The following is a 22,087-nucleotide window of genomic DNA, read 5'->3' as shown; positions in this document are numbered from 1 at the left end:
ACTACTGAAGCTAACCTTGTAGGGCCATAGCTAGTTTGAGGCAAGCAAGGCAGTTGCCTCGGTAAATTGTCACAGATGCCCGTCAATACTAGATAAAATTGCTTATCCAAGGGCATCAATTTCGAATTTATTTTCTAGTTCTAGTTGCTCCCCTCTTTGCCGCTCTTTTGTCTCTGTAAACATTTTGGTCTGGCTACGGCCCTGCCTTGGCTCTTGCTGATTGATGTATTTTGGAAATGCTCCAAAATTGCGTCCCCTTTTTGCAGACTCCTAACAATATTGATAATATTTTCTAGGTGTCATCAAGAAGGATTTCAAACTTACAAGCCAACCTGTCATGGGAAACTGGAGGATCTCAGTGTCAGGAAAGGTACACAGATAAGGTAACATCTACTGCAAGGTTTCTATTTTTATGTTAATTATTATGTCTGACCATTTGTTTTGCAGGGAGAAAATCATAATCAATATTTTGAAGTCAAGGAATACGGTATGACCTTTTCCTTTCCTTTCCTTTCCTTTCCATTCCTTTCCTTTCCTTTCCTTTCCTTTCACTTCCTTTCCTTTCTGTTCCGTTCTTTTTGCTTCTTTGTCTTTCTTCTCCTTTCCTCTCCTCTTCTCCTCTCTCCTCCTAACTCTTCTTTTTTCACTTTTTCTCCTAAGTTTTTCTTTGCCAGTTTATCGTTTAAATTATGCTATTGAGTTGTTAGAATTCTATGACAATTTGATTACAAGGGAACAATTTCCAGTTCAAAAACATGGCCAGTTATAGCACACTGTCTTAAGAAAATATTCCACATCAGCAAATAAGGATTCAGTAATAGTGAGCTTTAGGTTATACAATATTTAATCAATATAAGATTATGTATTGTCATAGATAGCCACATCACCTTTTTACTTATATTTTTCAGTTCTTCCCAAGTTCGAGGTAACCATCACTCTTCCACCGCTTATCTTGAAGAAAGATTCAAAATTCCGGGGTTCAGTGTCATCAAAGTGAGTAGTAGTCATTTGTATATTTGCCATTTGCCAATTCAAGCTAGAAAATAATATGCACCATAACTTGGTATCATATCACCCTAAAACTGCATTTTATTTAAGGTACACTTATGGACAGGGTGTTAAAGGTACACTTGACATTGAAGTGTATTTCAATGCCTGGAGTAACCAAAAGATCAAGAAACAGCTACAGGTAGGTAACAAATCTTCATCATAATTGATTCAAATAGCTAGCGGGCACATTTATTCTCTGTGAGAAGGGCGAAGGGTGTGGGGGGGCACTAAAGTTGGTGGGAGGGCCGGGGGGACCTAAATTTCATCATTCCCTTTAGGGGGCCTGATATAGAGGAGTGGGTTGTCAGGAGGGAGGATAAACTTGGCAAAATTACTTGATTCTGATAAATTTTGAAAACTTTCAAAACATCACTCATACCTATAAATTCCAAATTGTATTCGATATGGTGCAATTTCCTATACTAATTACAGCAAACTTAGTAGTTGCAAGCTGCCCATTGATATTTTTTTCTCTGGTGAAAGGTTATATGCTGCTTAATTTTGATTGACGGCAGCAAAAATGAAAAAAATGCATTTCACCTAAAATTACAATGATTAAGAGCTGTGCTGCTGTAGTAATTCATACCTCTATTGAGTGGTCAACTGTTATTGAGCTGGTCATTCAAAAATTCCTTGCAGGTGGCCACTTAATAATAACCCCTTTACTGTAATTGAAAGTTACCTCTTTTTTGTTTCTCCAGCTGACAGGAACAACTTCCTTTGACTTTGACATGGAAGAAATCCTGCGTCTTTACCTCAGGACCTACAAACAGGATTATGAGTGTAAGTTATACCAGTCCTGGTACACACTTAGTGTCAATGCAACAGTCACAGAAGGACTGACAGGAAAGACTGCAAGTAACGAAGAGAGCGTCAAGTTTTATTACTCGGATATCAAGTTAGAGTTCCCTTCATTTAATCCAAAGAATTATAAGCCAGGACTTGATTTCAGCACAGTGGTAAGTAACACTGAAGGCTGCGTTCATAATGTATGGCAGAAGGGGGGGGGGGGGGGGGGGGCAGGTGAAATTTAGGAGTGGTCGGAAAAATTTTTACCAGTAAAATAAGGGGGAATGCAAAATTTTTAGAAGAAGCTACAAGAGATTCCCCAGGGGGATAGTTATTTTTTGGGGGACTTCAAGGGGGTGGGGGGTCTTAAGAATTTTTTTGTCATTTAAAGATTTCGCCTGCCCCCATCCCCCTTCCCCCCCTCATCTGCCATACATTATGAACGCAGCCTAACATGGGTACAAGTGATAGAACATAAGAGACCTCTTTACCTTGGATAATGTTTTCCCATTTCCAACCACATTTAATTCCTTATTGGCTTATTTCTTTGTATTTGAATTAAACAGTTGCACACTTGGACACGACTCAATAAATGTTATTCTCAATTAAATGACATGTGGTCTGAAATTTTAAAAAACCAACATTATAAGCCCAATGTCTCATTCCCTATAGTATTCTTTCTTTATCTAAACAGTTGTACACGAGAAGATACATGAATATGTTTTTGCTTGCATTACCTCTTTAGCGGGCAGCAATAAGTATTTTGAGATCAGTGTTTTTCCAATATATTTTGAATATACCCCTCTTGATTTGCAGCTCAAGGTGACTCGAAATGATGGTGAGTTGGTCGATCCAACAAAACTGAAAAAAATGAAAATCTCTGTCAGTACGATGTACTCAAAATTGAACCAAGAGCAAACAGTGATCTATACCCCATCCCCAGAGGGCATGATTGTCATTCATAACCAAGTACCTAAAGATGCCAAAGAATTGAGTATTAGGGTAAATATAAACTCTTTATTCCTTGAGCACAGTAATAGACTAACTTGAATAATAGATCTGCGAGCCAGCATAATCATTATACCCAGATTAGTAGTAATCATTTACTATGAGCATGCATCCCCACAATGGGTAGGCATGCCAGGATATACCCAGATCAGTAAGCCATTACACCCGTACCTGATATGCATGCCAGGATATACCCAGAACAGTATCCCATTACACCCATACATGATATGTGTGCCAGGATATACCCAGATCAGTAACCCATTACATCCATACATGATATGTGTGTCAGGATATACCCAGAACAGTATCCCATTACACCCATGCATGATATGTGTGCCAGGATATACCCATATCAGTATCCCATTACACCCATGCATGATATTTGTGCCAGGATATACCCATATCAGTATCCCATTACACCCATACCTGATATGTGTGCCAGGATATACCCATATCAGTATCCCGTTACACCCATACCTGATAAGTTAGCCAGGATATACCCAGAAAAGTATCCCATTACACCCATACATGATATGTGTGCCGGGATATACCCAGAACAGTTACCCATTACACCCATACATGATATGTGTGCCAGGATATACCCAGAACAGTATCCCATTACACCCATACCTGAAATGTGTGCCAGGATATACCCAGAACAGTTACCCATTACACCCATACCTGATATGTGTGCCAGGATATACCCAGTACAGTTACCCATTACACCCATACCTGATATGTGTGCCAGGATATACCCAGAACAGTTACCCATTACACCCATACCTGATATTTGTGCCAGGATATACCCAGATCAGTATCCCATTACACCCATAACTGATATTTGTGCCAGGATATACCCAGATCAGTATCCCATTACACCCATACCTGATATTTGTGCCAGGATATGCCCAGAACAGTTACCCATTACACCCATACCTGATATTTGTGCCAGGGTATACCCAGATCAGTATCCCATTACACCCATACCTGATATTTGTGCCAGGATATACCCAGATCAGTATCCCATTACACTCATACCTGATATTTGTGCCAGGATATACCCAGATCAGTATCCCATTACACCCATACCTGATATGTGTGCCAGGGTATACCCAGATCAGTATCCCATTACACCCATACCTGATATGTGTGCCAGGATATACCCAGATTAAAGGCCTTTACTAAGACTTTCCATCTAACATATTTGGTCTAGTCTTTACCAAAAGGTTAAAAAGCATCAGTCCTATAGGAGAAGGTCATGAATTAGCCTGAGATTCCTGGGGACCAATTTGTAAATTACCAAAGTTATTAATGGTATTTGAAGCCAGAGAATTTTGCTCATTTACCAGAGCATTTTCCAATCCCCAACCCTCAATGAAACCCCTGAGTTATGCATCTTAAATAATCCAATGTTTTTATATTCTTAACAGCTTTTATATACTGTTAATAAACTGTGTGTATATTTTTCAGGCAGAATACAAGCATGACGATGAACAGCCAGTACGGGCGTGGTTCACTGCAACCAAGTCAGAATCACCAAGCAACTCTTATCTTCAGCTGTCTACCACTACCCCAACACTCAAAGTATGGAATTTCTGGGAGGGATGGAAGGAGGGAGGGAGGGAGTGAGAGAGGGATAGATGGATGGATGGATGGATGGATGGATGGATGGATGGATGGATGGATGGATGGATGGATGGATGGATGGATGGATGGATGGATGGATGGATGGATGGATGGATGGATGGATGGGATGGACGGATGGATGGACAGATGAATGGATGGATGGACAGATGATTAGTTGGATGAATGAGTTGGTGGACACTGGATTGATGGGTGGATGGGTGCATATGGATGATGAATGGATGGATGGGTGAAAAAGGGTAGGTGGATGGATTGACTAATGGTAAAAATGGTAAAAAAAGTAACCATTCCAAATATTTGAGACTTGAATCAGAGTGGTTTTTCAGTGAAGAAAAAAAGAGAAAACTAAATCTCTCACAGTTTAGAGGTTTAATTTCTCTGGGATTTTTGGCAAATCTCCTTTTACTAACTAATAAACAATAACAGCTGAACTAACTTACCTTAGAAAGTAATATCTTTGCTTTTCATTTGTTTCTTTCAGTCTGGGGAAACAATTCAGTGCAGAGTCAAGAGCAATTTCCCACTGGAGTCATACGTCTTTATGGTATGTATCCATTCAGTCAATAAGAATGAAAAGCTTGATCAACTAATGAATGCTCAATTTGTGAATGTAGCCACAAAGTAAAGTTTAGCAAGTAAATCAACTCAACTCCCATGACATACCTTTAGGCACTTTTTATTGTCCTTTGAAACTTAGCATTTCACAGCCATGGCAGGAACACCTTGATTGACCATCTACCAATACTTTGTTATAAGATAAAGGTTCTATGCATATGATCGAAAACGAAAATAAACTGCAAAACAAAAAAGCTCAAAATAGGCATATGAATGGAAAATGTTAAAACCTGACAAAATGTTTTAATGGGTTAGAAGATGATGATGGTGGTGTGTTTGTTTCTGGATGTTTCTGTTTTTGGGCCACAAGGATACTAGAGAATACCTTTCCATTACAGAATAATGCGTAATAGCTGCGCAACTAACAAACCTATCAGAAAACATGGAAGCCTGATCATGAGGATATCTAATATGCCAGGGGCGTAGCCAGGATTTCACCTTGGAGGGAGGGAGGGCCCGGTGGGGAAAAACCCATTTTCAGAACATCGTTAAGTTGAACTCATGACTACAAAGATGTTTTGGTTTCTACAGCATAATGGAGAAACCGGGCGCTAATACTTTGTGGCTACACCCCTGGTTACACCTCTGCATACTACCATATCAGAGGAAGTAGACTAGTAGCTTCCATTTAGAGAGCGATGCTAACAGTAAAATACAAAAGAAAAACAAGACATACAGTATTGCAGATAATAGGTTATTTATTTTTGTATGTTCATGTAAGCCTCAGCTCCCTAATAGCTAGAATCTTTGGCATGCATGAAATTAACCTCACCTCTACTCACCAGGTCCTGTCAAGAGGAGCAATATTGCAAATGGACAGCAAGACTTTGAAAAATGGTGTGAAAGATGTAGAATTCAGTTTACCATCCACTTCAGCCATGGCACCTTCTGCTCGTATTGTTTTCTATTCCATAACAAATAGTAAAGAAGTGGTGGCAGACGGTCTGACCATCTCTGTTGAAAATCCATTTGACAATGAGGTACAGCAATAACAAGACGAATACATGACTGGTAGCTTTAAAGATATGAATGAATGAATGAACGAATGGATGGATGGATGGATGGATGGATGGATGGATGAATAGATGGATGGATGGATGGATGGATGGATGGATGGATGGATGGATGGATGGATGGATGGATGGATGGATGGATGGATGGATGGATGGATGGATGGAATGATGGATGGATGGATGGATGGATGGATGGATGGATGGATGGATGGACGGACGGATGGATGGATGGATGGATGGATGGATGGATGGATGGATGGATGAATGACTAAATGTCATGGGTGACTGACTACATTGGCCGTATAACCAGGAGGACAAATAACAGAGGTTGGGAAATAACTTTGATTTTACAGTATCTAATATATGACCCATGTCAATTACCTTTCACATTTCCTGACATCGTCTCTGTCTTGATGTCATTTAGGTCAACGTTGAGTTTAACAAGGAGTCTTCACGTCCAGGAGACAAGGTCCAACTGATGGCTAGAGCCACACCAGGTTCGCAGGTGGCTTTCCTTGCAATAGACAAAAGTGTTTTGCTGTTGAATAAAGACAATGACATTAGTCGCAGTGAGGTGAGTTATGATTAACAAAAGAACTATTTTATCTTGAAATTTATTCCCTATTGCCATAGCCAACATGGTTGCCCTATGGGAACGTCCCCATTGATAACATAATCAACCCCAACAAACCTATGGAGCTTTTTAGTTCTGAAGTATTTCTGAGTCTGACTGCTCACAAAAGCCGCTAAAATAAGGTGAAAAAAGTTCTCAGTGATTTAACTTCCGCCTGAGAATATTAAATCTTTGGACAAAAAATCCTGTCATGAAGAACACATTAGAAAATCTTTATTGGCATCTTTTCCTTTTGGACCTGGAAGTTCATTTCCATACGATTGAATAATTTAAGATTTTATTTTTCATCACTCATTTTACTTTGGTTTTTGTTATTATCATTATCATGAGTACAATCATCATCGTGACGTCTTCACAAATAGCCAACATAGTTGCCGTATGTGAACAGTTTCCGTTTAGTATCATCATCATCATCACCATCATCATCATCATCACCGTCATCATCATCATCACCTTCATCATCATCATCATCCTCACCCCCAAGAGGCACATAAGGCTGTCACAAAACCAGTCTTCACATCATTCGCCCAACCCTGCGTCACCACTTTAACCGTCAATGCTATATTTGTCATTCAGATATTGAATGATCTACAGTCGTTTGTCAGTGGATCTGGTTGGTATCCTTGGTGGGATTGGGATTGGCATCCACGAGGTACCACAGGTGCAGCCTTCCACGTTAATGGTCGCGATGCTTATACAATATTTCGGGTAAAGTATCAAACATACGAGTCCAAGTTCACCTGCAGGTGTTTAATGGGATACAGTAATACCTTTATTAAGCAGGCCTGGACAGCTAGTTGCATGGTTAATTTTCTTTCCATAGTTTACTGTAAACAAACATCTGTTCAGCAGATACCCCTTATTACACAGACAGCTAGTTGCACAATCCATAACTTTCTTCCCTATTTACTGTAAAGCAAACCTCTGTTCAGCGGATATCCCTTAATTCAAGGCAAACTAGTTGTATGATCCATAACTTTCTTCCCTATTTACTGTAAGACAAACCTCTGTTATTACAGGGACAGCTAGTTGCACAGCCCCTAAATTTTCTTTCCATATTTACTGTAAAACAATTAAATTCTATTCAGCAGACACCCTTCATCAAATGGACAGCCCTCATTTCTTCCCCATAGATACCGTAAAATAAACCTCAGTCTATTCAAGACACCCTTCATTAAATGGAGAAGCTTTACAACTGAACTGTATTAAATAGTCCAGTTTCGAGTTCTAAATTACCGCTGCGTTTCTTGATTACAGACTCATTTACTCAGACTTAGGCACAGTCTTTCATATGTTATTTGATTTCTTTATAGAATTCAGGTCTTATAACCTTTACCGATTGTCTGGTGCACCGAGCCTCACACTATTATCCTTATTATGGTAAGCAAACATTGGCTAGTTTTTTTTTAAAGTTGGTGATTACGATATTGATTGAGGTTATAGTGACTGCTTGTCTTAATGTGATAATGTCTTAATGACCACCCAATCGACTGTCAACTGACCTATACTGACCAACTAACTGAGTGAAGGAGTGACAGAATGATCTGATCTGGAATTATAAAATAATTGGGATACTACGCGCGCTATGATTGGTCGAAAACCATGTTTGATGAGAGTATCAAAACACGCTACCGTCATTTTTAATCTGTCGGGAAGCTGGAAACCACTCCGCTACGCGTCGTGGTTTCCTACGCTCCTCTAGTGTTCTCCCAACATCCCGCGTGTTTTGATCAGAGTATCAAACACGGAAAACTGTTTTTGATCTGTTAAATGAAAGCATGGTTGGACGGATGGAATGAGGATCACCAATGAAATAAACTGATCCAATTCTCAGTATAAATATTCAGTAACATCTTTTTAACATGCTTTTTTTACATAAAGAGAACCCAATAGCATGCAATAAATGCGTCAATAGTATTTTCCATGGATGACATCACGATTGTGTATCATTGGATTGGAATACAGACAAGCCAAGACCAGCGCACATGCACACATGCTGCAACAATGTTTTGTACTCTTGTTGTTTCCAATTCGTGGAAAAAGTGTGAAATTTTTTTCTGACTGTTATTAATCTTCTCTTCCAAGTAACCTCAAAACCAGTAAAGTTCGTCCGCATATCAAATCCCAGAAGGCTTTGCAATATCTATTTTTAGTAGCCGTGAAAAACTCTATTACTCTTCGTTCTAATCATACACCATATATAGCTATTTCAAAAAATGTTCGCGAAGGTTTTGTTGCATGTTGCATACCAAGCCTGAATTTTGTGGTTCTTCAAGCTAATATTATTCCACGTGTTTTAAAGGCCATGGTATAAACTCATTCGGAGGAGGAGGAGGAGGAGGAGCATTTAGAATGGTAGAAGAGGGAGAATTTTCTGTTGGATCCAGCAGGCGCAATCAAAAACTTGCCTCTGTCACTAAGATTCGTTCGTTCTTCCCCGAGACTTGGTTGTGGGCCGACGTAAATGCAAGGTTTGTAAGAGAAATATTAACCTTTTTTTGATAACATCAACAGCATCCTCAATTTTTTTAAAGTCAAAATTTCGTTTATCGAAGGTTTTTAGGAATTTTCAGTGTCCCTAAAGTAATAAATAGATTCCTTACAACTGACGTCATTATGATAATGTTAATTGAATATTACACTATTAGATTATTAGGATTCAAGCAGCTCGTTTTATGATAAAAGAAAAAACAACCCCGAAGCTTGTCAAAAATGCAGAAACAATAGAAAATAGAATTATAGAATAGACCCCTTGCAAATGTTACGTCAAAGCTTCTGAATTTGCCTATTGTTATGTTCTCCAAAAAGACCCCTTGCATTAGACGTCAAAGGACGTCAAAGGAGTTAACTTCGGAGGAAAAAGCAAAACAATTTCAATCTCCTGAGAATTGGAAACCTATTTTTCTGTCCTCCAAATAGAGCCCTTGCATGTGACGTTAAAGTAGTTCAATTTGGAGGAAAAACAAAAGAATTTCAATTTCCTGAAAATTGGAAACCTATTATTATGTCCTGCAAATTGAGGTGCATGCCGACTGGCTGCAAGGGGCCTTTGCACGATATCTTCCTACTAAATATTCTCTTTTTTTGGATGCTAGTTCAAGTGGTGAGGCTCAGATATCTACCACGGTACCTGATACCATCACGTCATGGGTGGCTAGTGCTTTTGCTATCTCTCCAAAGACTGGATTCGGTATTGGGGCGTTAAAACCAAAGGTAATAAATAAAACCACATAGAGAGGCTTTGCACCATCACATGATGGCAGCCATGACAGAAGGCACAACAATAGAGTCTTTTTCCACTGGGAGACTGAATTCTTTCTCATGTAAATCAGATGAGACCAGATTCAATTTTTGTGCCTGCTGTCATGGCTGCCATCACGTGATGGTGTAAAGCCTCTATTAGCGGAGACGAAGGAGGAGGAAAAAAGAGGTCTTGTTTGTTTGAGTCAGTGACAGTTGCGCGTAACCTTACTACTAGTCACTCCGAGTTGACAAAAAAACTTGGTCAAGTCGACATTGCGCTGAATTGTCAGATGGTTTCATGGTATTAACATTTTCAATGTGGCGTCTATTTCTTCCCCTACTTCGGAATGGCTAATATGTGACATCCCTATGAAATTATGTTGATAAGTGCAAAGGTCTGTACAACAGTTACGCTGTGTTTCCTGCCTTCCTATGCTCACCCCCCTGGTTTTACTGCTATAAGGTTTAAATTAACAGGGCTGGGGTTATAGAGACGGGGGGGGGGGGGGGGGGGGGGGTAAAGGAACATGACCAACAGAAGGGTAAGAGTATTTGTTTAAGTATCCTAATCTAATGTCGTTTCTATTTGTTTTGTTTTTCAGCTCAAAGTTTTCCAGCCATTCTTTATCTCATTGGACTTGCCGTATTCTGTTGTGCGTGGAGAAGAAATCGCAATCAAAGCGTTGATTTTCAACTATTTAGAACAGCCACAGGAGGTAAGGGAAAATACCACATGTATACCTGTGAGCTGGAGTGCATTTTCCTGCTTGTTTTCTTTTACTTTAAACCTCTTACTTTTGTTGGCAGTATTGTAAGCTAGTAGGAGCTAGTATACAAAGGTTCTCTATGTCTACGGTCTTTCTGCTTTAATCATGACCGACCAAAGTATGAAATCAACTTTAGAACAGGGCCTTACTTAGGCGGAGGGTTACCAAAGTTTCTTTGTCCAGATTGGCTTTGCATTTTTCGACTTTATGTATCTTTGATTGACGTTAGCCTATAAGGCATTACGAGGTCGAGGAAAAAACTGGGTCGAGTTGGCATTGCAGTGTATTGTGGGACAGTCTTAGGGGACATATTTCCAAGATGGCATCTATTCCCCTACAATCGCCCTAAAATTCACTTAAATGCCAACTCGTCCCAGTTTTTTCCTCGACCTCGGAATGGTTAACACCGATTAACCTGTGGAGACTGTTCGCAATCAGCTTGAGCAATGAAAGCAATGATAACACGTTTACTGAAGATTCTTCCTAAATTTTAGGTAACAGTTACATTCAAAGGGTCCAAAGACTGGAAAGCCATCAATGCTAGTGGAGGTAAAGAAAACTATGAACAAGACTCAGTAGACATAAGAGAAGTAATAACCGTACCTGCTGGTGAGGGTAAAGCCATCGCCTTCCCTATCATCCCCAAGACACTGGGAAATGTCCCTCTGGAGGTGCAAGCTCAATCCTATGCTGCAGCTGATGCAGTGAAGAGGAACCTTTTGGTGGAGGTAAGACTGTGAATTAAAGATATCAGAGAATATGGGTTGAAAGTTATTGACTTGAACACACAATACAATGCATTAGTCAAATCCAGCTAGTGGTCTATCACCAATGCTGCGTTCTGATTGGATGAGCTACTACTAGGCTATAAGTTATAGCCTACTAGTAACCGCGAAAATTGCAGTGGTCTATCATCAATGTTGAGTTCTGATTGGATGAGTTACTACTAAGCTATAAGTTATAGCCTACTAGTAACCGCGAAAATTGCAGTGGTCTATCATTATCAATGCTGCATTCTGATTGGATGAGCTACTACTAAGCTATATGTTATAGCCTACTAGAAACGAAAAGACTTTAAGACTTGTTTGCATCTATATATTTGACCGACTAGTTGGATTTAACTAAAACAATTTCGGCTTCAAAGGCTTTTGACTCATAGTCCATTCGGGCTCAAAAGGACTAATTGCTAAGTAGTATTTATGCAGAATCGCCAGGCATTTCGTTGAGTTAAGTTAATTACTGAGACTCTTGACTTGCTCTTTTGCCCGTGAAGTTCAAATATTTAACAACAACAACAGCAACAACAACAACAAAACACCAAAATTACGTCGGTACTGTGACTTATCCGCTTGTTACTATTAAACTATCAAATTGCAGTTGAGTGCAATGTTGTCAAACACTGATTAGCGTGATTGCGCAACTAAGATAATTCCATCAGAAGTCTTAGTGGCTTCTGTCTGAATCCTAGTTTAGATGTTTGGAATGTTGGCTAACAACTGTCAGCATTGCTTAAAGTGCACACCATATGTCTGTGAAAAACTTTGTAAGTAATTCAGTTGCACAAATTAGTAAGTTCAGTAGACCTTCAGTAGACCGTAGACGTACAAGACTTTGCACTAATTTGTACAATTGTTTTAGTTAACTTTTTCACGGAATTATGGTATGCAATCCAATAGGAATGAAGCTGTGTAAAACTGTTGACCATGATTTTGTATGGGATAAAAGGAAAATGCAAATCGGCCGAATGGCGATTGCCAAATGAATCAGATGAAAATACGCAAATTCCGACCAAACCTAGATGTAATGTTTGTATTTGAGGCCTTTTCTTGAGTTTCAAAAACTTTATATCATATATAAAATGACCATTTAGGGATGAAAGACGTGAAGCTCAACAGCGCTATCATTTACGATGCATGTGTGTTACTCTTAGCTAAAACAGCGATACTCTGATTTGTTGCTACAGCCTGAAGGTATACCACAAGAATACTCTTACAGCCTGTTGATTGACTTGAATACAAGTAAGTGAAAGCTTCAAGGACATGCGCTATTCGAATTTTAGAAGAAACTTGTAACCCTTACATTCTTCTACCGGAGGAAACTATTTATAATTCTTACTTTTTTGACTACAATTTACAGATGCTGTTACTTTTTTCTACTCACTTCATAAAGCAACAAACTCTAATCGTGTCTAGGAATCAAACCCAGTTCCGCGATAGTCAGACCTATAATCCCGCCTATAATCTCCCATGCTCTCCTGTATTAATCGTTGTTAATATTAATCTACTCTGAATACTTTAGCATCCTCTTTCACAAAGACTCTAGAGGTGGCATTGCCAAACACTACTGTACCAGGATCGTCCTACGTGAAGGCATCGCTCATCGGTGAGTAAAACAAATGATAGATCCCGAAATTCTTAATTGGAATTGGGAGGGAGGGGGGAGGGGGGGGGGGGTGGGAGAGGGCAGGTGGATTGAATCCAAACTGTATGGGCACACAAAACTCCAGGCGTGGTTCGCCTTGGTTAGTATTGCTAAACATTGGGATAAATAAATTTAATAAATAAGTAAACCAGTTTTAAAACCTAATTTCCATCCCCCTCTTCTGCCCCACCCAACAGATCTTAAATGAACTATTGATGAAAATACCCCCTAACCTATTTTGAAAATGTTTTGAAGCCTTCGTGTAATGGGACGAAGGGGGTATGAAACTGAATGGGCATCCGGTTATAGGGTATGTTTGGTGAAACGAACTGCAATTATATTGAACATGGAAATCAGGTAGAGTTAGAAAAATTTTCGCCGAGATGTAGGCTTGTGTTTGGATGGGTGAGTAGGGGAGGGGTGAGTAGGGAAGGGGGAGGGGTAAGTAGGGGAAGGGTGAGTGGGGAAGGGGTGAGTAGAGGAGGGGGAGGGCAGTCAAATTTTGCAGTTAAAAAAAGGGAAAATAATGGCGCGAATGACTAGATTAAATTAATTGGCATATCAACTAATGATAGGTGACATATTGGGATCATCTTTCAACAATCTTGGAGATCTACTGCGCATGCCCTATGGCTGTGGTGAGCAGAACATGTTGAGATTTGCCCCGAATATCTTCATCCTAAAGTACCTGACTATAGTGAATAAAGTCACCAAGGAAATCAAAAACAAGGCGGAGATATTCATGGAACAAGGTACAGTAGACATAAACCTTGATTTCTCCAAGATGCATCACTCATATCATATATAAAAATTGTGCCGTTCGACTCTTCACTCAGAATCAATGCTGAAAACATTGAGTTAGGGACCTAAAAGTGGTTGGATTTTCTTCAATTGATTGATCCACTGTATTACTAAAGGGTAGGGAAGAATCAGTATAGTTCTTTTCTTTATAATCATATAAGAGTAACACAAAGAAGAATATTTTGTTTTGTGTGCTCGAATATTTACACTTTCCAGTTCTATATATTTGACTGGTCGAAAACTGTGCTTTATTAGTGAACGGAGCACAGTGCTGCCGCCATCCGTGCGTGCGAAGTGCAGCTAGATCCTGCGACCCTTTTTCTTTTTAGCGTAAATAAACTCAATACCGAAATAGAATAAGTGGCTATATAATAAAACGCCTACGGCTCGTGCTTCTCCTTACACTTCTTTGTGCTTATGTCCTTTCCTGCGTGCTTTATTATTGAACGGAGCACGGAAAAAGCTGTTTTATTTGTTAAATTTCAGTTAGCTGAACAGCACTCAAAGTTACACTAAATTGTAATCCATTACTCTAAACTTAACTCATGATGACCACCCCCGGGCCTACAGCACCATGCTTTGACCAAAATCATAGATCCAAAAAAATGCTTAAAGGTGCCAGCTTACATGTTATATTGTTTTTCTCTTGTTTAGGGTATCAGAGACAGCAGTCTTATCGACACTCTGATGGCTCATACAGCGCCTTTGGGAGAATTGATCCTGAGGGAAGCATGTGGTAAGTAATAAACATCAGTTATGTGTCAAAAATATGGCAATTCCTTTCTTATTTATCACTATCCACCTCAATGTTTGACTTTGTCAAATAGATGTAAAGTGTCCCCTTATGGACGCCAATAATTAAGGCACTTCCATAACAAAAAGGGAAACAAACTTTTAAAAGACAAGTGCTTATAGTTTCATGTAAGCCCCTTGATTGATACCCACCACAATCTAGTTTGTCGCAAGGAAAATCGGTATAACACGGCGTATGCCGCTGCAAACGAATGGAAACCATAGTTAATAGAGGGGGATCCCCACTATGTGTAAACCTTCCATTTTTACTTGCGCAAAACCTTAGCAAATAGTATTGGCGTTTATCTATGTATTTCTCCTCTAGGTTGACTGCCTTCGTTGTCAAGTCTTTCGCACAGGCTAGGGAATATATCTACATCGATCCTAGGTCTCTCAGTCAAAGTTTAGGATGGATCGCTCGTAAGCAAAATAAGGATGGATCTTTCCCTACAGTTGGCCCTGTCTTGCATGGCGGATCTCTACAGGTACTTACAGGAAATACAGCACTGCATTGCGTTTTGCTCACGTAAATATTTTGCTCAATCGAAATCATATGCATTCTGCCATATGCAAGAATTTGATGACAACCCGGCAAGGATGTGTCGTTGCGTGACCGTCCTGATGCCGCATCATAGCATCCTGATTGGATAAGCAGAAATCTCGCGCGCTGTGATTTATATAACTGGGGCCGTCAATTCGGTACCTTGACGGTGTAGCTTGCGTGACTATCTTAACCATGATATTCTACTCACAATGTAGTATCTTTTAATGCGGCAACAAAGAATGGTCTCATTAAGTATCTACTGTCATATGCGCACCTCTTATTTTCTAAACATGCCAGAGAACATTGATGATTTGTATGCGCAATTCCTTATTCAGGGTGGTTTGAAGGGGAACGTTTCCTTGACTGCCTTTGTGACGATTGCTTTGGCTGAAGCTGGAAATGATACGAAGGTAGGATAGCCCAAATCTCAGTCTTATATCCTTAAACACAGCATTTCGTTCTTAGATAAGTCAGTGTTTTTATGCCATCTTTAATATATTTCGCGTCAATTCATGGACGAATACTCTTCTCAGATCATGAGGCTAACAGCTATCACTCTTTTCATTGCAACGCGCTTATCAAACAACAGTCGCGACAATGAAATTAGGCAATACACTTCCGTCAATCAAATAAATTGGTTAGTACCTTTATATTCTCTGATTGGCGGCAGTGTATTGCCCTACTTCCCTGTTGCGACTGTTGTCGTGATCAGCGCGTAGCAGTGAAAAGAATGGTAAGGCTGCATTTACACGATGGTACCGAGCGAATTCTTGACCGGTCAAAGATTTGACCTGTACGTACCTTTTACACGGAACCGTCTCTTCAATTGTATGAAAAATACGTGTAATACACGGAGCCGTATCTAAATTTGCACGGCTAGGCGTACGAATTTTTGTACGTATAGCTCAGTCCGCGTGTGAACGGAACCAATAAACGTAAAACTTTTTCACCGGTTAAAAATATTTTTTGATTCTATTGCTTTTAGGTCATTAATGTTGCTAAAGAAAAAGCCGTGCGCTACCTTGAAAGTAACTTGGACAAAATCATCCAAAGCAAAGACGTGTATTCATTGGCTATAACAGCCTATGCTCTTAGACTGGTGGAAAGTGGGATGAGTTGGAAAGCTCGTGCGGCCTTACTTTCCATGCGAATTAGAAAAGGTAATAACCGTAAAGTAAACAAAAAAATAAAGGAGTTCTGAAGGCAAAGCTTTAACGGACACACTACTATGAAAATATGGGAATGGTAAGATATCAAATTAGGAAGCTTTGCGCTTTATCACATCATTCTTTGTAATGAGTTTTCCAGCCATTATCAACAGTAAATTCATGGGATTTTATCTTACAGTTATAAGTAGGGAATAGCACATTAGGAAACATGGTGCGACAATGCGCGCAATATTTCATCCAAAATCAGTCCTAACCTTAAACTACTAACACTAAAGGAAAAACTGGAATTGCATTAAAATACCGACTTTATAAGAAAGACCATAGCTTCTAACAATTAATATCCGAATTTAATAACATCGCAATACTTCTGATATCTAATCAATATTAAGTATTGGGCGCGATCTTTCAGTTAACATTCTAAGCTAGTACTTTAGAGACAGGAAAAGAAAGGCATTTTTTAACGCATAATTCTCAAAGACCAGCCACGCAATGCAAGATTACACTTACTATTCCAGTAAGCAACTGTCTTTAAACAGTCTGCTCGAACGGCTTCGCATGGTTCAAAGGAATAAATCGTCATATTTGAAGTTACAATAAAATGAGAACTCGATCAGAAACCGTCAATGTAAATTGTTTTTCTCGTATTTTCAGCCGGAACAATGTATTGGTCAAATGAAAAACCAGATCCTGGCAGAGCCACTCCATTCATTCCTTACTATAGACCACGCTCAGCAGATGTTGAGATCACTGCATATACTCTATTGGCGCTCAGCCTCGATAAAGATCTTGTAAATGGGCTCCCTGTGGTGCGATGGCTCTCACAGCAGAGAAACGCACTGGGTGGATACTCTTCTACTCAGGTATTTATAGAATTTTAGCTTGATTGAAACCTTGCGAGAAAGGAATTGCGTGACTACAAAATGTCACGCAAAATTGCACGATTACAGAACGGAAATTAAGATATCTGTCGAACCAATACCAGCGCGCGCGAAACTAAACTTCGTCCAACCAAAATACGGCAGCACGGTCCGTTAACTACGACGCATGCGTGTGACTATCTTGAATTTTTTTTTTTTTTTTTTTGGCATCTAAAGCAAAAATGATTATGGACTCGCACAATTAATACTTTTCTCTAAATATACCCAAGTTTGTTTTATTCTTAGGAATTGTCTTTGACTAGAGATTTGAGCGCGAACCAAAATCCGCAAAGACAAACAATGCTTAGTTCACATAGATAATTTTTGATCTCATAGCTTACTTGTATTTGTGCGTTATTTCCAGGACACTGTTCTTGGTATCCAAGCCATGTCAGACTTTGCGTCTTTCATCTATTCCCCATCAAAGAGTTTCAAGGTCGAACTGACTCATTCTGGGGATAAAACGTTTAGCAAGACATTCAATGTTGATAATAACAACGAGATGGTACTGCAGCAAGTTGTGGTAAGTCGGTAACAAGAGCTCATTCTTATTCTTATTTGCTCTCATGGAGATTGTTCTAAACTGCTGCTCTAAGGGATGGACTATTAGATAATTGAGGGGGAGGGTTGCAGGAAGTTAAGTTACACCATATTTCTTTTTGTGTAACAACCCCTTCACGAATTCTTTTTTCTTTTTTTTTTTTGTGTGTGTGTGTGTTTGCTCAATATTTCTTTAACTTAAAGGAGAGGTTGCGCGATATTTTTTTTGCAGGCGAAGTGCTTGCTTGATATTTTTTTAGGATTTATTCAAACCCCTCCTCAATTATCTAATGGTCACTCCCTAACTCCTTGTTTTGGAGCAATGTACGAAAAGGTACAAAACATTTTTCGTGTGGGTAAAGAGGGGTGAAGAGGGAGGGGAGAAATGAGTTATGCACGTGAAATCGTCAATGCGAGGGTAAGAAGTAAATGCATCAACATGATAAACTTGTAGTAGCGGATCCAGGAATCAGAGAAATGGGGGGGGGGGGGGGGGGGGGGGGGGAAGTGAAAAACTTTGGCATTAGAGAAACCTCTATCACCAACCAAATTAAGAGAGGTGAAGTCCCTTTGGCCCACCCGTAAATCCGCCCATGACTTATGCCCCTGATTCTACCATCGATTACTATATAGTTTAGTATGTATTTTTGGGTTATCAAGCCAATACTTTGTGGTGTTGTGTGTATATCAACAGATTCCAAAGGTCACCGGAAACATCAAAGTCACGGCTAATGGCCATGGTTTTGGGATGCTACAGATTGGAGTAAGGTACCACGTCACTAAGGAACCAGTCAACAGCAACTTTGACTTCATTGTTAAGGTATTTTTGCCCAAAGTCTAGTTAACCTGGGTCTGGATCCAGAATTAGCACTCATTAGACGCTTTTAAATCTAAATTTTACTACACCAGACTGGTGAGTTTGATATATGATAGCAAAATTTCAATTTGATTTGTGAGTTGCGCATGCTCTGATTTGGTCCTGCGATCGTGTCATGGTTTCATAAAAGTGATAATAAAAGTAATTGGTTTGAACCCAGGTGTTGAAGTTTGTTGTGAAGTGTGATCGTCCGGGTGAGTGTAGTCTTGAGAAAAGGCTGTTTTTGGTGGTGACTGAAAAACGTCAGTCATTGCCAATATCAGTCTTTCTCAAGATTACACTCACCCAGACGTTCCCCGACTTCACAAAAAAAGTGATGATGTTTGAAAGTCAAGACTAAAAAACATAACACGTTAGGTAAAGTAGATTTCCAAACGGATCATCAATTCCTAATTTCCGCGCGAAGCCGCGATGGAAACTAGCAACTCTTTAGCTATCTTGTCTTTCTTTTCTGCACAAACAAAGGTGCTTAAAGAAGAAGACGACAACATCGAGATCGAAGCATGTGCACAATATCTAGGTAAAGAGGAAACCTCCAACATGGCTGTCATGGAAATTGGAGTCGCGTCTGGATTCGCTCCTGACAAGGAAGTTTTGAAGAAGGTAAATTAAAGATTCATAAATGATTCAGAGCGAATATATGAGCAGCAGCCTGACATCTAAATGCGGTTTGAGGTTTGCGGTACCTAGCAAGAACGTCTGCTACAAGCGTGGAAGATGCGTATTCGTGTATTTTCCAGTCTAGTAGTATAGTACTTTTTTCTTTCTCCTTTGTTACAGCTGTTAAGTAACAAGGGACTTTTCCTCAAGAGAACTGAGTCTGAAGACAAGAAGCTTATTTTGTACTTTGATAAGGTTGGTACAGATGTTTTTGATATAATTTAACTTACATAAATGATCCCCCTTTTGATGGCAAAATTCTGAGGAGCCTCTTCTTTTCATCAGTATGAGAAACAAAAATACTTCCTGTGAAGAAAAAGGCGAATTAGAACGAGAGAAAAAAATGAAAGATTAGATTAGTCATAAAATAGTAGAAGATAATATAGGTAAGTTGTAGTGCTTGGGAACGAGGTTATTCCGGGCGAAAGCCCTTGGAATTAAATTCGGAAAAATTAATTTCCGACCTCTCATCTTTGCATCATAAAATATTAGGTGATATAATCAAAATGAACACGGTGTAATAAAAACGGTATTCAATAAACATTAAGGGACTGACCATAAAGTAAATTTTGAACTTCTTAAAAGAGCGGGATGTTTATAAAATTGTAAATTTGGGGTGGGTCATTTTTCATTTCTTGGATGGAAACTGTAGGGTGGGAGAGGGGGCGAGACATCCTTTTTTCGACCTCGTTTTATACTGGGCCAGCAAAAAAGAGCTCCTTCAAATCCAGTTTAACCCCCCCCCCCCCTTACTTTATGACCATGTCCCTAATGCCTTTGAACGTGGTACCTGTACCTCATTGGAGTAAGACTTTTTGCACCATTTTTACAACTATTACGAATATTCTATGGTTAGTTAAATGCCGATATAGGTGCAAAGGTATGGTCAACACAGTTGAGCAATCAGTCGCTCAATCTTTACGCGCAAATGCGATTTCTTTTCTTGAATTCCCATCCTCCGTGCAACGATTTTCATTATTAAGCAGAGTAGATACTTTTCTTTGCGCAACGAAAATTTGTGTAATACAAGAAATCTTTGTCTACAAAGTCACAATGTTGTGCGACCGCTTGCTCAAACTTGTTACCGCACTTTAATATGGCCAAGAAGAGTTTTCATTGTTGCAATACGCAGAGAGAGTTCTTGATTGACGTAATGCCAAAATCCAGACGACTTTGAGCGTAATGGTCGTGTAATTATCATAAGTACTATTATGAGTTTAAAAGTCTTGATGGAACTGAGTTTAAGTAATCTATTCGACAGTTCGAGAAAGGCAACGCCACTTGCGTCAAAATTGGTTTTGAGCGAACACATGCTGTAGGTAAAGGCCAGCCCGTCCCAGCAGTGGTATACGACTATTACAACCCTGGTAAGTAACGAGCAAAACAAACTTGCTCCACTCGTAGATATTCTGTTAGGTCATATACTCATGGACGGTCACAACCTCATCAGTGTCTATTCTGTCATCATTATTTGCGCAAATTTTGTATGAATGAAAAAAGCCCCCAGTACAGGCATGTTGTTCTGTGTGCTGTGACCATATCGTGACTTCGTGGCCTGTGATATGTTTAACGGATGTCGCCAATACTGTGCCGTGACGGTGCGCGTACAGTTTGACAGTCATACGAAATGTTTTCCATTACTGCTATCATAACTACTGACCTGATCTTATCCAAGTCATCACCATCATGTGCACTGTTCTCCTTTCACTATTATCACTCAGCCATATCTCCTGTTTTTGCTCTTGATTATAAGTGGATTAAAACTAATGGAGATTTTTCAATTCCAGAAAACCGTGCCCAAGTACTATACATGGCAGATAAACTCAAAGACATCAGCATCTGCAGCATCTGTCCCACGTGTGTAAACTGCAACCATAAGAAAGTATTGCCATTGAAGAGGCTAAAACGAGAAACTCCCATTCAGCTGGTGAAAAACTCGAGTCCATTCAGTGGTCCTGGTTTGATTGTTTCTCTTATTGCGATTTGCTTGGCTTACGTTAACCTGTAAAAGAAAAGAAAAACAAATTAAAATAGTGGATATGACAAAAGGCTTATTTTAGAATAGCAACAAATACACCGGTAAACTACTTTGAAAATTATTTTGGCTTACAGTTATAATACAAAAACAAAAACAAAAAACAAAAGCAAAAAGGCAGAAATCATTCGAGAAATGGTAGTCAGCATAAAACAGAAAACCCTATTCTAACAATGAAAGGATTTTTTTTCTTTTGGAAATTCAGGATGGATTTTCAGCTTGGGATATATTGTAAGGTATTCGCTACAGTAATAATATGTGCATGTAGAGATTGCTTGACGTAATAAAGAAATTTAGCATATCATTTTTGTTGGGGTTTGTTTGATGTAAGAGACAGTTGATCCGCGAAAATTATTGAATTAAAGAATTGTTCGAAAGAGGTACTCCCCCCACACCGAGTTCATTAAACGAATTGAAGGCGATGTAATGGTACACCCAGAGCACTCTGTGATCATTGTATGGCTGACAGCATTCTCCACATTGGGTTTATGGCAGTGCTTTTGAATCTAATCACCATTATCACATTCATCCTTGACAAACATCTTTGTCGTCGTAGGGCATACTGCCT

The 22,087-nt window shown here is 39.4% G+C and overlaps 1 protein-coding gene and 1 long non-coding RNA gene across 2 annotated transcripts in view; one reads left to right on the top strand and one right to left on the bottom strand.

Moving 5' to 3' along the window:
• LOC116299474 (CD109 antigen) overlaps positions 1-21,823 on the top strand; it is a 28,647-nt gene extending 6,824 nt beyond the window's left edge. Inside the window, exons 8-37 of the mRNA XM_089033525.1 lie at positions 297-370; positions 448-487; positions 909-993; positions 1,099-1,189; positions 1,752-2,009; positions 2,656-2,841; positions 4,318-4,431; positions 4,973-5,035; positions 5,892-6,086; positions 6,544-6,693; positions 7,330-7,461; positions 8,067-8,133; positions 9,056-9,224; positions 9,849-9,966; positions 10,599-10,712; positions 11,258-11,491; positions 12,727-12,781; positions 13,062-13,145; positions 13,760-13,936; positions 14,640-14,721; positions 15,103-15,262; positions 15,657-15,731; positions 16,307-16,481; positions 17,142-17,350; positions 17,772-17,930; positions 18,642-18,767; positions 19,290-19,427; positions 19,605-19,679; positions 20,746-20,851; positions 21,272-21,823. Coding sequence (XP_088889651.1) covers positions 297-370; positions 448-487; positions 909-993; positions 1,099-1,189; positions 1,752-2,009; positions 2,656-2,841; positions 4,318-4,431; positions 4,973-5,035; positions 5,892-6,086; positions 6,544-6,693; positions 7,330-7,461; positions 8,067-8,133; positions 9,056-9,224; positions 9,849-9,966; positions 10,599-10,712; positions 11,258-11,491; positions 12,727-12,781; positions 13,062-13,145; positions 13,760-13,936; positions 14,640-14,721; positions 15,103-15,262; positions 15,657-15,731; positions 16,307-16,481; positions 17,142-17,350; positions 17,772-17,930; positions 18,642-18,767; positions 19,290-19,427; positions 19,605-19,679; positions 20,746-20,851; positions 21,272-21,492 — 3,932 coding nt within the window. The 3' untranslated portion in view covers positions 21,493-21,823. The remainder of the gene's footprint in view (positions 1-296; positions 371-447; positions 488-908; positions 994-1,098; positions 1,190-1,751; positions 2,010-2,655; positions 2,842-4,317; positions 4,432-4,972; positions 5,036-5,891; positions 6,087-6,543; positions 6,694-7,329; positions 7,462-8,066; positions 8,134-9,055; positions 9,225-9,848; positions 9,967-10,598; positions 10,713-11,257; positions 11,492-12,726; positions 12,782-13,061; positions 13,146-13,759; positions 13,937-14,639; positions 14,722-15,102; positions 15,263-15,656; positions 15,732-16,306; positions 16,482-17,141; positions 17,351-17,771; positions 17,931-18,641; positions 18,768-19,289; positions 19,428-19,604; positions 19,680-20,745; positions 20,852-21,271) is intronic.
• LOC148909621 (uncharacterized) lies at positions 4,086-5,362 on the bottom strand. Its single transcript, XR_016120356.1, has 3 exons — positions 5,155-5,362; positions 4,932-4,973; positions 4,086-4,124 (listed from the first exon to the last, which is right to left on the bottom strand). It is a non-coding gene; the product is annotated as an uncharacterized LOC148909621 (long non-coding RNA).
• Positions 21,824-22,087: the final 264 nt, after the last annotated feature.

Source organism: Actinia tenebrosa, unplaced genomic scaffold (assembly GCF_029948245.1).
Source record: "Actinia tenebrosa isolate PJP-AT-01 unplaced genomic scaffold, QUT_ActTen_1.0 PGA_scaffold2__45_contigs__length_23673736, whole genome shotgun sequence".
Classification (NCBI taxonomy): Eukaryota; Metazoa; Cnidaria; class Anthozoa; order Actiniaria; family Actiniidae; genus Actinia; species Actinia tenebrosa.
This window is presented reverse-complemented; position numbering and strand designations above follow the sequence as displayed.